We start from the raw sequence: 17,204 nt of genomic DNA, 5'->3' as shown, positions 1-17,204 counted from the left end.
ATACAGACATTATGAAGGTTAGTCTATGAACGTTATTGAGCTAATGATCACTGTGCATGTTGGGTTATTCAGCGGGACAGTTGATTTGTATGCAGAAACAGCACACCAGATTAGAACTATGAATAAACAATGTCTTCATTTAAAAAGTTTGGCTTAATGTTGTCATTTGGACTCTACTTAAGATTAATCTGCCCAGAACTCCAGATTTCTACGTTTCCACACCAAACTTGTTAAAGTTTTTATTCGATGCTAAGAAACATTTATAATAGTGTTGGGTCAACATTGGTCTTAAAGGACTTAAAGGACTGTATTCCGTGAGACAGTCCCTGCTTGCATTTACTCTTCGGTTGAATACAAAACATTTTCACTGACAAGGATCTGGTTTGTAGCTTTTGTTGAAAAGTCCTGCTGATTTTACAGCTGATTTTAATTTGTTACTTGGTACCAAAATGTCATGTACATCGCACACTTTCACCAGCAGCACTTTGTCATCGTACAAAGACATCTAGTTTTGTTCAACTTTTCTTTCTCCCTGAAAACATTTTTCTCTTTCTCCATAAAATCTGAATAATTTTACAAGGATGTCATCTAACCCTGGATTTACACTGATCTGCCTGCGGTGTGTCTGTTGCGCGTCTGCGGTGCGTCTGCGGTGTGTCTGCGGTGCGCATGCGGTGCGTATGCGGTGCGTCTGTGGTTTGTCTGCGGTGCGCATACGGTGGGTCTGCAGTGCATCTGTGGTGTGTCTGCGGTGCGCATGCGGCGCATCTGCAGTGTGTCTGCAGTGCGCATGCGGTGCATCTGCGGTTTGTCTGTGGTGCGTCTGCAGTTTGTCTGCGGTGTGTCTGTAGTGCGTCTGGAGTTTGTCTGGGGTGCATCTCTGGTGCGTCTGCAGTTTGTCTGCGGTGGGCATGCGGTGTGTCTGCGGTGCGCATACGGTGCGCCTGCAGTGCGTCTGCGGTGTGTCTGTCGTGTGTCTGCGGTGCGCATGCGGTGCGTATGCGGTGCGTATGCGGTTTGTCTGCGGTGCGCATATGGTGCGTCTGCAGTGCATCTGTCGTGTGTCTGCAGTGCGCATGCGGTGCATCTGCAGTTTGTCTGCGGTGTGTCTGTAGTGCGTCTGGAGTTTGTCTGGGGTGCATCTCTGGTGCGTCTGCAGTTTGTCTGCGGTGGGCATGCGGTGTGTCTGCGGTGCGCATACGGTGCGCCTGCAGTGCGTCTGCGGTGTGTCTGTCGTGTGTCTGCGGTGCGCATGCGGTGTGTCTGCAGTGCGTCTGCTGCGCGTCTGCGGTTTGTCTGCAGTGCGTCTGGAGTTTGTCTGGGGTGCATCTCTGGTGCGCATGTGGCGCATCTGCAGTGCGTCTGTGGTTTGTCTGCGGTGCGCATGCGGCGCGTCTGCAGTGCGTCTGCGGTTTGTCTGTGGTGCGCATGTAGTTTGTCTGCGGTGTGCGTGTATTGCGCTGCAGTTTGTCTGGGGTGCATCTCTAGTGCGTCTGCAGTTTGTCTGCTGTGCGCATGCGGTGCATGCGGTTTATTCTGCGGTGCGCATACAGTGCGTCTGCGGTTTGTCTGCGGTGTGTCTGCAGTGTGTCTGTCGTGTGTCTGCGGTGCGCATGCGGCGCATCTGCAGTGTGTCTGCAGTGCGCATGCGGTGCATCTGCGGTTTGTCTGTGGTGCGTCTGCAGTTTGTCTGCGGTGTGTCTGTAGTGCGTCTGGAGTTTGTCTGGGGTGCATCTCTGGTGCGTCTGCAGTTTGTCTGCGGTGGGCATGCGGTGTGTCTGCGGTGCGCATACGGTGCGCCTGCAGTGCGTCTGCGGTGTGTCTGTCGTGTGTCTGCGGTGCGCATGCGGTGCGTATGCGGTGCGTATGCGGTTTGTCTGCGGTGCGCATATGGTGCGTCTGCAGTGCATCTGTCGTGTGTCTGCAGTGCGCATGCGGTGCATCTGCAGTTTGTCTGCGGTGTGTCTGTAGTGCGTCTGGAGTTTGTCTGGGGTGCATCTCTGGTGCGTCTGCAGTTTGTCTGCGGTGGGCATGCGGTGTGTCTGCGGTGCGCATACGGTGCGCCTGCAGTGCGTCTGCGGTGTGTCTGTCGTGTGTCTGCGGTGCGCATGCGGTGTGTCTGCAGTGCGTCTGCTGCGCGTCTGCGGTTTGTCTGCAGTGCGTCTGGAGTTTGTCTGGGGTGCATCTCTGGTGCGCATGTGGCGCATCTGCAGTGCGTCTGTGGTTTGTCTGCGGTGCGCATGCGGCGCGTCTGCAGTGCGTCTGCGGTTTGTCTGTGGTGCGCATGTAGTTTGTCTGCGGTGTGCGTGTAGTGCGCTGCAGTTTGTCTGGGGTGCATCTCTAGTGCGTCTGCAGTTTGTCTGCTGTGCGCATGCGGTGCATGCGGTTTATTCTGCGGTGCGCATACAGTGCGTCTGCGGTTTGTCTGCGGTGTGTCTGCAGTGTGTCTGTCGTGTGTCTGCGGTGCGCATGCGGCGTATCTGCAGTGCGTCTGCGGTTTGTCTGCAGTGTGTCTGCAGTGCACATGCGGTGCATCTGCAGTGCGTCTGCGGTTTGTCAGCGGTGTGTCTGTTGTGTGTCTGCAGTTTGTCTGGGGTTCATCTCTGGTGCGTCTGCGGTGTGTCTGCGGTGTGTCTGTTGTGTGTCTGCGGTTTGTCTGCAGTGTGTCTGCAGTGCGCATGCGGTGCATCTGCAGTGCGTCTGCGGTTTGTCAGCGGTGTGTCTGCGGTGCGCATGCGGTGCATGCGGTTTATTCTGCGGTGCGCATACGGTGCGCCTGCGGTGCGTCTGCGGTGCGCATGCGGTGCGTCTGCAGTGCGTCTGCGGTTTGTCTGCAGTGTGTCTGCGGTGCGCATGCGGCGCATCTGCAGTGCATCTGCGGTTTGTCTGCGCTGTGTCCGTTGTGTGTCTGCGGTGTGCATGCGGCGCTTCTGCAGTGCGTCTGCGGTGCGCATGCGGTGCATCTGCGGTTTGTCTGCGGTGCATCTGCAGTGCGTCTGGGGTGGATCTGTGGTGCGTCTGCGGTTTGTCTGCGGTGCGTCTGCGGTTTGTCTGCGGTGCACATGTGGTGCGTCTGCGTTGTGAATCGTGGGGAGTGACTCCATAACATCTCTGGTCCATGCCCTCACCCCCCTGGAACCCGGAGGAGGTGCTTGTCCTGTTACCTCCGTGTCAAGTAGTTCATCCCGCTGTCTTCCCTCATCCAACACTGAAACAATCGAACCTCATGCCCTCTCCTTCCTAACCGAGTCCTTGTAAAACACATTTTTTGCATATGGTGTTTTTTTTTGTTTTTTTTAACCTCCACAGTTAATCTTCCGTCATCTGTGGTGGTGTTATCCACGGTGTTAACATTATTGTGTGAACACATAAATATCAAATTATTCTTATGAAATTTTATTTTGAAAGTACAGCAGAAGTTTTTATGTTGAAACACGGACATGTTTGCTGTTTTTCTGGCTTTTTTCTATGAAATTGACGCTTCAACGGACTGGAAATGAACTCCTTCTTAGAGCTTGCATTGTAGTGCGGAGTGTTAGCCGAGATTAGCAGACGTGACCAATCACGTGATAAATCTAATTTTTGTTTTTGTGAACACAGCGGCGACGCACTGCAAACGGTCCTGTGGAAATCATCCTTTCAGAACCATCGCTGCTGAGAATCGGCTGTAAAAACGAAAACAAATTGGATCTCATGAATTCAGTTGCAGGTTGAACAGACGGGATTTCCCCTACTTGAACTACTGACAGTTTTAAAACAATGAGGGTGAACTACCAATGCAAATGGCATGCCATTTGGAGAGACAAAATACATCTTTCTATTATGCTCTTTGGTTTTTAACTGCATATAAATACATACTTTTACTTTGATGTCTGTTTATTTCTGCTGACTCTGTGCATTGTTGTTGTTTACCTTTTTGCTTATGTTGTTAGAGGGCACTACAGCGAATCAGCTTTCACTGTATCTATTTCACCGTATCTTTAACCCTTGTGATATCCTAGGCACTTTAACGTTGGGAGTAGGGTCATCTAGACCCACTAGACAGTGCTCTGAACCTTTTTTCTTCAAGGATTTGTGATCTTCACTGGTGTCCATGGATTACATGAAATCTTTCCACCTTTATCCACCTTTGTCATGGTAGGGAGAACACGTCAATGGAAGGGTAGGGTCATCTAAGATATCACAAGGGTTAAGCATAAAGGGTCTTGTCTAAGGACCCACACTGGATTTTGTGCTCATTCCATGCCGGGGGGGTTGAAATACAGGTTTCCTGAGAGACAGTCCTACAGCCAGCCAACTGTGGTCTCTGTTAACACGGTACGTATCCTGCAGCATTCTGCATCCTGCTGGAATCACAGCTTTGTTGCACTGAGATATGACAGAATATGATTGAGGAGAGTGACTCATGAAGAGCTGGGGCCAAGTTCTGGTTCAGTTATGGTAATAAAAACAGTGTTTTAAGGAGATGTGGAGCCTGTTTGGGTGGGTATTCTCAAGCCATCCATAACAGTTTCAGCTCTCAGAATTTATCTTCTATTCAGGTTTATTGTATTAACATGTAAAGATTTACGAAAACTAGATTCTAAATTTTCAGTAGGTTTTTCTGCAATAATGGGCTGTTCACAATATGATACGTTTAAAAAAGAACTTTCAAATATATCCACATGTACATATGCAAATTAAAAATATCCACCTGTAAGAAGTGCAGCCTTCTCTCTTTGAGGACCAGGGTGTGTTTGGTACATAGCAACGCGTTCCCTGTGCGGCTCGAGCAGAGTTTGGTATAAATCCTGGGGGTCCCTGTGGGGTTGTGACAGGTCTAGGTGCTCCAGATCAGAGTCCAGTTCCCTGGCTCTCCTCTCTAATTCGGTCAGGCTCAGTTCTGAAGCTGCGGAGGAGGGAGGATGTGAACCCCCAAACCCAACTGGAGGCCGGAGCAGAGGCCACCGCTGCAGGGAACCTGGGAGAGAATCCGTGTCGGCTCCTCCTCCTTCTGCTTCGTGCTTTGCCCAGGAATTGTCCCACAGTGTGTTGACCATATCCAGGACTGCATCCCAGCCCTCCACCGCCTCTTCTTCCCCAGAAGTCCCACCTTCTCTTTCCTCCACCTCACTTTCGTCTTTGTGTGACATGGCCATCACCTCATCCAAATCGGGTTTCTCTCGTGTTTGATCATGAACTTTTATGTCTTTAACTTCTACTTTCTCTGATTTAATCCCTACAGCTTGCATTTTTCTATCTCCTTTTTTTCTGTTTGAACTGTTTTGAGTTTCTTCTTCTTCCGGTTTCTCTACCTTTGACTTCTTAATGCCTTCCAACAGCCCAACTTTCTCAGCTTTTTTTTCTTTCTCTGGATTTTCCCCCTTCTTTTCCTCTTTTTCAGAATATTCTTTACTTTGGGTTCCTTGTTTTTCCCTGCTTCTAGACCTCCTGGGCTCTTCTTGGTCTCTGTAGACTCTCCAGTGCTCCAAATTTTGCTCCCTCAGAGAGGCTCTGCCCAACAAGCTGCTCCCGAGTCCTGTTTCCGGATGAGAGGGCTCCCTCAGCGAGCATCGGCCCACCATACCTGCTGACTGTTTGTCTGAATCTAGATGAAGGTGTGGACGCCTTTTTTCTAAAGCTGAAATTACAGAAGGAAGTGGGGGAAGTATTGGGAGATTGTGGAGGGCCCCTCCCTGACGAACAGTTCTCTTTCGAACCATGATCCTGCGAGGCCATGTGGACTCGATGCCTTCAGGTGGTCCCCTAGACTCAAAGTCTTCAATTCTTTTGCTCTGCCGAGGGCTGAGCGCACCAGGTCGCATCCCTGTGGCTGTTCCAGGACGAGTCCTGGAACAGGACTTGGAAGATTTTGACTTGGATCTTGAACTTTTCAGAGGCTGGTTGAAATCATTCAAACTCTCATCCAACTTCTTTTGTTCTAGGCCTGAAGGAGCCACTTCAGTTTTATCTTCAGCCGAGGCAGATAACTTCGCCTGAGCATTGGTCTGTGAGCTGTCTGCGGGCTTGCTGACAACTGTGGTCTCATTTTTACTTTCGATCTCTGTCACAGTGTGAGCTCCAGATTTGAGCCCGTCCTCACACTTAGACACCGGGACACTTCTAACATCTACTCCTACTTTAGTTTCCTCCCGTGACTCAACTGCTGATCCCGATTTTTCATTTACTTGAGTTTTAACTTCTGCTTCTGTCCTGTTGTTTTTCTCCGTCTTTTGAGAACTAACTTTTTCTTCAAGTCCTGTGTCTTCTTCTGGCTTTTTTCCAGAAATAGGTGCAATTTCCTGCGGGACTGTATCTGAACGTCCAGCCCATATTTCTGTGTTCCTCCTGTTTGGAGGCAAGGCTTCTGCAGGTTCTGCTTTTGGAACAGCCTTAGCGTTTTTTTGTCCATTCTTTGTTTCTCCTCGTCGCTCTTTGATCTCTACACCCGACTGCACCTTTCCTTCCAGATCTCGGCCCCCTGGTGTAGTTTTCACCTGGGAACCCATTCTCCTTTCAGACCCGTGCATCACACATCCCCTGGATCCACTCTCCTGTCTCTTCCAGGCTTCAGCTCTGCAGTGCTCTTGGATTTCCTCCCGGATTCCGATATCTGACATGTGTTCCGTCACAACTTCACTCACCATCCTTGTCCCATATCCGGGTTTGCTATCAACTAACACTAAATTCACACTTCCATTGTCAAATTTAGAGGTCAACCCTCCCCCTGAACTATCAGGACCAACCTTTGACCCTGCCCTGTTTCTGCCAACTACCCCAGTGCCCATCCTTGGGGCAGCATTGGGGGAGGGTGATGGTGAGGGCTGGGGAATTAATAAGGGCGTTGTGTCCAGACCGTGGTCGGGTTCTAAAAACACTGAATCTGAACGCAGAGGGACTGGTTGGCCATAACCAAAGGTGCCAAAACTCGAAGTTTCCCTCCTCTCCCTCTCGCGGGCTCTCTCCCTCTCAATTCTCCCCCTCTCCCTCTCCCTCTCCCACTCTCTTTGTGCCCAGCCTCGCTCCAGCTCCCTTTCTCTCTCCCTCTCCCACTCCCTGTCACGATCGCCGCGGCCCCACCCTCCTCCTCGCTCCCTCAGGTCGTGCTCAAGGTCATGAGCAGACAGTTGGACGAGTGGGGCCCTGTAGGGCGATCGTCTGAGCTCATGGGGTGGTGACAGCCTGAGGCTCTGAGTTTGGGAGTAATGTCTTGGCTGTATGATGTGGGGAGGTGAACAGCGTAAACTCTGACTCTGGCTGGGGCGGGGTTTGGCTGGGGAGAAAAAAACTGGAGTGTGGTAACCTGATGACATGGGCGAGCCAGAGAAGGGGGAAATCAGTGGGGAAGTGAGAGATGAGGATTGCCCCCCGGGAGGATAAAGCCCTGGGTTCAGAAACCCTCCTCTGTCTATCATCTCTGCCGTTGTTAGCTCCATACATTCCATATGTTTTGGAGGTGCCAAGACTTTCCAAGAATGTCGGCTGTCTCTGCTCTTTGTGCTGTCTCCATGGTGATGGTGGTGGTGATGGTGGTGTTTTTTAGAGGAGGAGGAAGAGACCCCTGGAGCTGAGAATGAGGACACAGAGGGAGAAACTGATCGGTTGAAGTGTCCCGGCGAGTGGCATCCGCCATCTTCTCCGTCCTGTCCTCCGAGCTTCAGTGAGTCATAGATGGCTCTTTCATCCAGCCGACGGACAAAGGATGGATTTGGAGTTAGAGAACGGGGCTGAGGATCAAACATGTCCACTGGAGACCTGCTGGCTCTGAGGGAGCCACTTGCAGAGTAGGTAAAGCTCCCATCTCCTCCTCCGTCTCGCCTCACTGATCCTCTGGAATGGTGGTGATGGCTGTCAATTTGCTGATTGATGCACATGGTGTCGTAAATGGATCGCTGGGGAATGTAGCCATCTCCGTATCCTCCTTCCATCCCAACATCTCGCCCTCCCACTACCCCTTCTCCAGCCCTGTGTTTCTCCAGGCAACAAGAGCTCTTCCTGATACATCCAGGACGGCTAAGTGGCTTGCCCATGATTGGCTGGCTGTCCCAAGGTGATGGGGGTTGGTGGGAGGCACGTGTAAAGCTTGAAGAATGAATTGTGAAGTCTTTTGTTTCACAAAATTGAGAAAAAAATGGTAAAAACTCTTTCAAAAAGCGAGAGACCTGGTATTGATGAAGATGTTGTAGATCAATGTCACATGTTCGTCTCTGTTCTTTGGTAGAGTACAGGAGCATAAACTTTATGTTTTGAAGAAAGTCAAGTGGGGAGTCTGCTCAAAGAATGAAACTCCTGCAAAAAAATTCTCTGAAAAGTCCGTCCAGCCTTACATTGGACATGTCATGTCTTGGTAGTAATCATACATTGTTGATCCTGGTTATGTCCGTGGTAGACAGTAAGTTAGATCCAACAGCTCCAATTATCTTCCAGTCATTTTCCAACATGCTATGAATTCTGGTTGTTTTCTGTTCTCGATGTGTGTTTAGAGCCAATTAAACATCTATCCAGCAGAGCGTTAGCCTGTCAGACACTAAGTGACAGCGAGAAGGAGGACAGCGGATGGAGGACTAGATCCAGTCACAGCGTCTCTTCTCATTCTGACTGTGTTTGTTGATTGGTTCCTCTTGGCTCTGGAAAATAAAGCAGACAAACATTTACATGAATAAAATAATTAAATAAATTGGACACTGACCAGTTAGTTTGTAACAGTAGGCCTTTACGTCTGATGAACCTTAGAAAGGCTTAAATGCAGTTCATTTAGTTCATATGCAATGCTCAGATTCCAGATTATTTTCCAAGAAAGAAAATCTATTATTTTCTGCAAATATGTCTACCTGCTATTTCCTTGATGTTTTGTTAATCTAACAAAATCATGAAAACTAAATTTTTGATTTCATGTCAATTTCCAATTTTTTTGAAAAGCATTTTTCAAATGAGAAGAGGCAGATATATACTGTGCACTAAAGCCAGAGCACCGTCTTGGTTTCAGGGGCAACTCCTTTTTTTCTGTGATGTTTGATTTCTTTCAAGTAGGTTGATGATGTAGTGACTTTACCAACTTTAAATTAAAAAAGAACATCAAATGTCTGCAAAACCCCAAGGTTTGAGCACACTGTCCTCAAAACATCATTTTTGAAGGAACGGAGTCTCGTGATGCTCATTGCTACAGGAAGATGAAAAAATGTATCAAAGCTTTCTATGACACATTTTTTACAGCCTAAAACATCATAGGCACCATCATCGCTGTTCCTGTGAGGGCACAGCAAGGCCCACATTGGACGTCCTGTTCCATGGGGGACATTTCCTAATTACTGGTAGAATGTGATGGAAGTTTTTCTGTCCTGTTCCAAACTGGAACAGCTAAGGACTTTGGACACATCCCCACACACTATATCCATTCACTACTTTTAGATTATCCAAAGAAATCTGTACTGTTAGTTTTATTTTATTGAATTGAACTTGTAAAATATATATCAGGGAGAAATTCACTCATCGTGGCAGCTCAAAAGAAAAATGACAGTGGTACGATTACAGCCCTCTAGATATCAGATCAAACAAATAGGCAAATAAATACATAAATAATAACATATTAACCATAACCATAATGACACTATAATCAGAAATCAATTCAATTTTGTTTTTATAACCCAATATTGCAACAATAGTCATCTCAATGGGCTTCATGCCAGTAATTGTATAGTAAACATAAAATCTTTAGGAACATGAATTTATAGAGTTCAATAGGTACATTTTAAACTGAACTAACTAAACTGGGACTCCCTGTTAATAACCATTTAACAATGGTTTCCACTGTTACTCTTTAACATGCTAAATTACTGACAGGGTTGGTAATTATTGAGTATTTCATATAGCCGTTTAAAGAGAACCAAACCAACTTGTTCACTGCTCCTGGAAGTTTCAGAAATGAATGGTATCTGCAATAGTACAGGTTTCTCCCTCCTAAAAGAGTATTTATGCAAACATAAAATGTATTTAAAAACACAACAGCTGTCCAGGCAGATAATAAATTAGTAATAAGCACCAAGCTCCTGATAAAGGGGAAGGTGGAGGTAAACCAAACTTCTTGGTTTGGTTAGTTCTAAATTATAACCTTTTTGATCGAGCCCTTTTACCTGAGTAATAGCATTGCAGCGTCTCATTACTTAAAGCTAGCCTAGCAAAAACATGCTCACTAATGAAGTACTTCATTCTAGTAAGTATTTGTACATAAACGGTATTCTTCTTTGGGCTACATATTTTGAATAAACAAAACATGCCCTCACATCTACAGTATTTCCATTTATATGTTCAAACTGTCTACTTTTAACCACAAACCGCATTATATACATTTCCTGGTTTCCCATTAATTGTACATTAGGCAAATAATGTGGAAACATGCAACAGAAAGCCATTTAAAACCAGTGACCAAACCAAAGAAACTCAACAAAGATCTAAAAGAGCAGAGATTCTGCTCTTTTAGATAATGATACACACGTGACAAAAAAAAGGGAGGACAGATTTGAAACCACATCAAACATGTGCCTGAAGAAACAGCACCGAACCTCAAATCTAAGGCCACACATAAAGTTATGACGACATCATTAGTCTTTCTAACTCATCGTGTTTTTAAACGAAAAAACAGAAAGTGTGGTTTGTGATTGTATGCCATAGAGACGTCACGATGAGCCATAAATGTGCAGACACAGTATCATGTCTAAGTTTTGAAGAGTTTGCATGCACTATGGATCTGCAGAGACATGCCAAGTTTAGCATTATAAATGCACCCCGCCAACATTTATCATAGTAAAATCTACAGAACAGTGAGATTTTAGAAACATAGAAGGTTGGTCATGAAGAACCTGATCAATCTTAAATGTAGCAAGAGTCTTCTCTGCGTACATCCCAGTGAATCCAATCCGTCTGTGTCACAGCAGCCGCCTTTCCCTGATCAGGAATCTCTCAGTCTCTCTGCTTTTTTGTCTTTTCACTGGGCCATCGTTATTCTGCATCCTCTCCTCCTCTCTCTTCATTTCTTTCATCACTGCTGCTGCCACCTGCTCTCCCCCCTCCCCCCAATCGATAGGAAAGCCAGAACCTTATCAACACGATCCCAGTCGGTCGCTGCCATCAGTCGGTCGCTGCCATCAGTCGGTCGCTGCCATCAGTCGGTCGCTGCGTTGCTCCCAGTTCCATCCTGGTACCGTGCTGTTATTCTCTTTCAATCCTGAATCCTCATTTGTGTTTGTTCCTTGCCATCTCTTCTCTTGCCGTTCGCCTTTCTTTCTCTCTCTACCTTTGCCGTTTTTCTCTTTTACTGTCGCTTGCCTCCCTTCCTCCCTCCCTCCCTCCCTCCCTCTCAGCCTCTCTCTCTGCTGTGAATCATGCCTTCTGTTGGAAAAAGGTTTTTTAAAGCGCTCTCTCTGTCAACCAACACACCAACGCAAACCCTCCTCCTCGTCTCCCTTTGCTTTCTATATTTTTTTTACCTCATTTCAGCCTCCCTCCCAGTTCTCTTTTTTCCTTCTCCTCTATCTCTTCTGCTCTCTGCCATATATTTGCACTCCAAGCAGCTTTGGAGCTTTGGAGGAGCAAACTTCTCTCCATCTGCCTCTCATTTCCCAGACTTATTCCTCAATCACTTTTACCTTTCTGTCATCTCCTCTCGGCCTTCACTTCCACTTTTAGTTTGACCTGTGCGGGCCCCCCCGGGAAATCATCACTTTCACACATTTTATAAATGTGGTAACAAAGGACACGGCAAAGATCTGCACTCGTACCTGTCTGCCTGCACGTCTCTCTATCTGTCTATCTTCTCCGTCTCCCACACGTTTTTTTTCCTCTGGCTCATTCTGTCCCTCTTGTAGCCCTCTCAGTTTGCCCTCTTCCTCCCACTCTTCACCTCAGCATTAATGCAACAAGCATCACTGTGGAGGCGGGAGATGGAGTGAAACAGAAAGAGCAACAATGGACACACTTTTTTCAGCCAAACTTAAAAGCATTATCAGCAGCTCCATCATTTGTCCAAATGCAGCAGTCGTGAGGAGCCTGGAACAGCATTTCTGGATTTTACAGCTCCAGGTCTGATGACTGTTGGAAAGAAGAAAAGGGCAGCCAGGTTTGAGCGTTAAAAACAAAGTATATCACCTACATAATTCACATTACCAGTAGAAGAGTCTGCTTTTATTTCATTCCATGATCAAAGATCAAATTGTGTGAGAAAGAAAATACAGTACTACTCCTATTTTGAACAGAATTTGATCAAGAGAGCTGAAAAGATAAATTAGTCATGTTGGAACGATCAACAATGTTGAACATTTGGAAGGAATTGGATTCTGACGTCATGGTTATTTTTATCTTTGCTTGGTTTGATGGCTTTTCTTTGCTACATCTTCAGAAAACCATGGTAAATTAGAGATTTATAAAAAAAACATGATTTTAATTCAAATTTTATTTGTGTTTTATTTCATGTAAAAAAAAACAAAGATAATTTCTTGTTTGAAAGCTAGAATTCTTTAACATATTAGCAAATAAACACAATTTCCTCAACATTTAAAACAACCTCAGAGGTGGACAAAAACACTGAAAACCATGTGAAGGAAAAACTCACAGCAGAAAGCAGCGACTAAGCAAGTAGCCTACTTTGAAGCATTATTTAGGTCATACTGTCCGTGTGCCTCCACTGAGAATTGGACAGAGCACATAATGTAAAAGTATTGTGAATATCAGCGTCCTCCACAGCCTTCAGAAAGCCCTGCACTCCATGTTTCCTTTATTTTTCCATTTCACTATTTCTGCTTCTGATCCTCACATTGACTGTATATGGGAACTGGACGGAGTGGCCTTGTCCCCCTGGCGTTCCAAACAGGAAGTGACTGCAAGAAGCCAAAATCCAACAGACTTCTAGAATGACCAAAAACAGCTGTGCCTCTCTGGAATTCTTTTGAGTCATAATTCAAAGTAGTATTCAGTTCAGTTTTAGAATATCCATCCATCCATCCATCCATCCATCCATCTTCCTCCGCTTATCCGGGACCGGGTCGCAGGGGCAGCAGTCTAAGCAGAGATGCTCAGGCTTCCCTCGCCCCAGCCACTTCCTCCAGCTCCTCTGGGGGAACCCTGAGGCGTTCCCAGGCCAGCCGAGAGACGTAGTCTCTCCAGCGTGTCCTGGGTCTTCCCCGGGGCCTCCCCCAAGTGGGAAATGACCGGAACACCTCTCCAGGGAGGCGTCCAGGAGGCATCCGGACTAGATGCCCGAGCCACCTCAACTGGCTCCTTTCGATGTGGAGTAGAAGCAGTTCTACTGTGAGCTCTCTGCGGGTGACCGAGCTTCTCACCCCATCTCCAAGGGAGCGACCAGCCCCCCTACGGAGGAAGCTCATTTCAGCCGCTTGTATTCGGGACCTCGTTCTTTTGGTCATGACCCATAGCTCATGACCATAGGTGAGTATTGGAACGAAGATCGACCGGTAAATTGAGAGCTTTGCTTTTCGGCTCAGCTCTCTCTTCACCACAACGGACCAATACAGCGACCGCATAACTACGAACGCCGCTCCGATCCGCCTGTCAATCTCACGCTCCGGTCTTCCCTCACTCGTGAACAAGACCCCCAGATATTTAAACTCCTCCACCTGGGGTAAGGATACTCCACCCACCGAGAGATGGCAAGCTACTGTAGGAAAATATCTTTCGCTCTGAGATTTTTCCACGCATGTTCTATTAGTCGGGAGAGATAAAAGACCAAGATTCAGCCGGATAAAGTCACAGAAGGTTTATTCCCTAACAAAAGTTCTAAGACAGAATTAAAACAGATCTGGGTCCTCATTTTAGAAGGCCTTCAAAACGCAAGAAGTTACAGGCGTTTTACATGAAAGGCCACAAGGGAGAAGAAGACAATAAAATTATGCTCTGCTCAGACTTTTAAAGACAATTCGGATTTCCTCCTCCCATGGAAAACATGACGTCGAATCTCCACCCTGGAACACTTGGATTGGGTGACTGATGATCCGCCTTCGTCCATCAGCCAATAGTCGACGGTCACTCTCCGGACCCAATCCATCTCCCCAGGGGATGACTTCAAAGGTACGCCTGGTGCTGTGATAAACTCAGACTCTTCCTGTCCGTAACAAATCAGATTGACAGCAAGAAATCCATGGAGAGCCTAGGTTAAAGATCAACCTTTTTGTTCTTCCCTGGAACCGGACATCTACAGAAGTTCTCACAGCTATAATCTATTCCTCGTGGTTTAGATTAGAGTGCTGGCTCCATTTCTGCTGGCCAGTGCCCGAGAGGTCAGCATCCCCCTCCTCTGTAGGGGAATGAGTGACAGCTGCTGTCCATAGGTCACATCTCAGGAATGTGAGCTCAGGATGCACAAAGTTAAAGCACACACTTAAGCTATGGAATAAACTTCAAGTGATATATGTAAAACAGAAAACGTAATAAAATAAGACAGAGAAACCCTTCTAAAGTGAGGACCAAAAATATAATTTCCTTCAGTTCCCTCTCTTGGCCTCATGAAGTGAGGCCACACAAAAATAAAAACACATTATCACATTACACAATCAAAACATATCAGCCTACATTCAGACAGAAGCATTCTTGTATATTATAGTATAAAAAGTATAAAAATATAAAAAGAGAGCAAAGACAATCAAAATAACACTTCCTGTAAGAAAAGAACACCTGGAATTAAGGGGAGAAATTGAGACATATTAAGGCAGAATCAAAAATCACACAGGCAACGAAAGAGTAAAAATAGAAATGTTAAACATGACATCAAGCCTAATTCAGAAAATTTCTTCCATGTCCTCCATGGGGGTCCCATCGGAGAAGCTGCAATTCATATGGCCCACATAAATAAGAATAGCAATATTCTTAGTTAATATTCTTAGTTAGTTAGTTAGTTAGTTAGTATTGCAACAAAATCCAAAAAGTCATTCAGGGCCTTGACCACTCGTGTCCTCCTCCTGCATGTCCCACAAGCTCTGGCAAGCGTGGACCTGGCCTCCTATGGACTTCTGAATAAGCCTGGTAATTATTCAATCTGACACATGTGATACAACAGAACGACTGCAAAAGAGCTTGGGATGTCTCCCCAAGATGAGTCTGCTGTGGATCTAAATATTGATTAGGGTTAGGGTCAGAAACTTAAAAAATAAAACAAGAACAAAAGACAATAATAAAATAAAACAATGACAAAACACGACAAGACAAGAATAAAAATGCACAGAAGAGATGTGATGGAAATGTCCACCACTTTGTCCTCTCCATAGTCTGCTTCTCCTCGTGCCGTTTTCATGAAAAACATAGGTGGGAGTATGCAAATTCAAGATAAAGACAAGTTTATTAGGGGCTGTCGTCTAATGACCCATGTGGTGGATTCTAACGCCACCAGCATTACTTATCACCTCAGGACAGAAACCCCTTCATCCTCGCTGTGGATGAGATAACCAGATGAACAGACACACAAAGCTCTAAAAAGGTAAAAAGGTCTATCAAAATTAACATTTAAACCTTCTTTCTAAACAAATACATTTAAACGATGATAATTGAAACAAAGATAATTGAAACCATGATAGTACTAAAACAATTTCCTGCAACGAATCAAAAGATAATTGAAACCATGATAGTACTAAAACAATTTCCTGCAACGAATCATTAATACCTCTTTCCACCCTCTCTTGGCCTGGGGGAAACCCCAGGACACTAGTTGGGTGAAACCATGCAGATCCAAACAAAGATAAGGCATAAATACACAAACTAGAGCAATTGAAAGTAAAAATATAGCAAACAGTTTTGTGCACCGGTAAGGTGAACAAGTTGTTTGTCCACATTCCTATGGAAGGCAAGATGACAACATAAAGAAATGAAACCACGTATTGTCGTTGCCTTACTGCCGTAAGGTTAGTCACACCATCGTCATTTATCATCAACCTCAAGGGGTCCATGTGCTTCACAAAACAAAGAAGTGTCTACTACAACCACAAGAAAACCAACATGTCCAAACTATTTCCAGATGTTTATGCTGCAAAGTAGACATCCTACGCTCTATATACATTGAACAACCTATGCTAAAAACAGTTCTGCCTAAAAATGAGACTTCCCTTCTGCTAAAGTGCAAATTCCTGTTGCATTTCAAAACTCAAACATACAACTGCAACAGAAGATCTTTTATTACTCACAGGCAGGTTTCAACAGTCTGTTCAGCTAGCTGCTACCCTCTAGTAGCACAATATCTTGTCAGAGAGACTGCAAACAGTGACTGAAAATGCCAGGAAATTTTATTAACACCTATGTACTAAAATGCGAATAACTGTCTGCTATTTTCACGTAATGGAATGCAAAAATAAGGGTTTGCTAAATCAATGGCAGTGAACAACACACATTGTTGAGCTAAAGTTGACAGCATGCAATATGGATCAGGAACGGGTAGAACTAGAGTAATAGTGACATAATTAACAGTCCTTAAATCATATGCTATGCAATAAATTTTACCATCTGCTTTCAAGACCAGTCTAAAAGAAGTACTACGAAGAATATGAATGCTACACCAGAGTTTCACAAACCCGTCAAAGTTTCCTTCATCCCTCCATCAGCTTCCTGCACCAGCATTACCGAGATCTAAAAACTTGTGCTCCTGCAATTACCTGAATCATCACTAGGGAAGCGGTGGAGCATGTACCAACATCAAATGAACCTGTGGAGCATGAAGCATCAGAGAGCGTGTTTTAACAGCACCTCTGCATCTTCATGAGCTGTCTTCTGTCTGCTGCGATGTTTGTCAATACAGAAATGGTCCAGAACTCAGGAATTTGTCGTTGGATGAACGGTTAACCTGTACATTTTTATTGAGGGAAGAAAGTGAACACCTGAAAAAACACAATCGTACCAATCTGTGTTGTTAATGCCCCACTTAGTCATAGGACTGAGTTGCAGAGCCTCATGACCAGGGGGTGCTAATCCTATGTGGGATACAGCTGTGTCTGACAGCTAGTATCATTGCATTTGTGAGTGTATGAATGTAAAGCTTCTCGCCCTCAGGGCTAATATATGTCAGTGTAGTTCAAATGCCACGTGTGGCCTTCTACCTGCTGAAATATTACCGTGTACTGTCAATCCTAGAGTGTACAGGTCAGACCATTCGGAGGCGGAAATAGAGCTTTGAGGACAGGAGTCATGGCTTTCACGCCTGAAACCCATGAAACCACCTGGCGTTTCAGGGCCCTCTG

The 17,204-nt window shown here is 45.7% G+C and overlaps 1 protein-coding gene across 5 annotated transcripts in view; it reads right to left on the bottom strand.

Moving 5' to 3' along the window:
- LOC105356979 (uncharacterized) overlaps positions 1 to 16,993 on the bottom strand; it is a 32,289-nt gene extending 15,296 nt beyond the window's left edge. For 2 of the 5 annotated variants that reach the window (XR_002872614.2, XM_023951546.2), the window contains exons 1-2: positions 11,072 to 16,993; positions 4,694 to 8,606 (exon numbers count right to left, since the gene is read on the bottom strand). Coding sequence is in view for 4 of the 5 variants with exons in the window: in XM_023951546.2 (XP_023807314.1) it covers positions 4,694 to 8,213 (3,520 nt within the window). In the remaining variant the exon portion in view is untranslated. Of the gene's footprint in view, positions 1 to 4,693; positions 8,607 to 10,835; positions 11,050 to 11,071 lie in introns of those variants that run through there. The other 3 variants (XM_023951547.2, XM_078940888.1, XM_078940889.1) reach the window with 3 other exon arrangements.
- Between the last annotated feature and the right edge of the window lie 211 nt (positions 16,994 to 17,204).

The sequence above is a fragment of the Oryzias latipes genome, chromosome 22, assembly GCF_053564925.1.
Source record: "Oryzias latipes strain Hd-rR chromosome 22, Olatipes_Hd-rR_3.1".
In the NCBI taxonomy this organism is placed as follows: domain Eukaryota; kingdom Metazoa; phylum Chordata; class Actinopteri; order Beloniformes; family Adrianichthyidae; genus Oryzias; species Oryzias latipes.
This window is presented reverse-complemented; position numbering and strand designations above follow the sequence as displayed.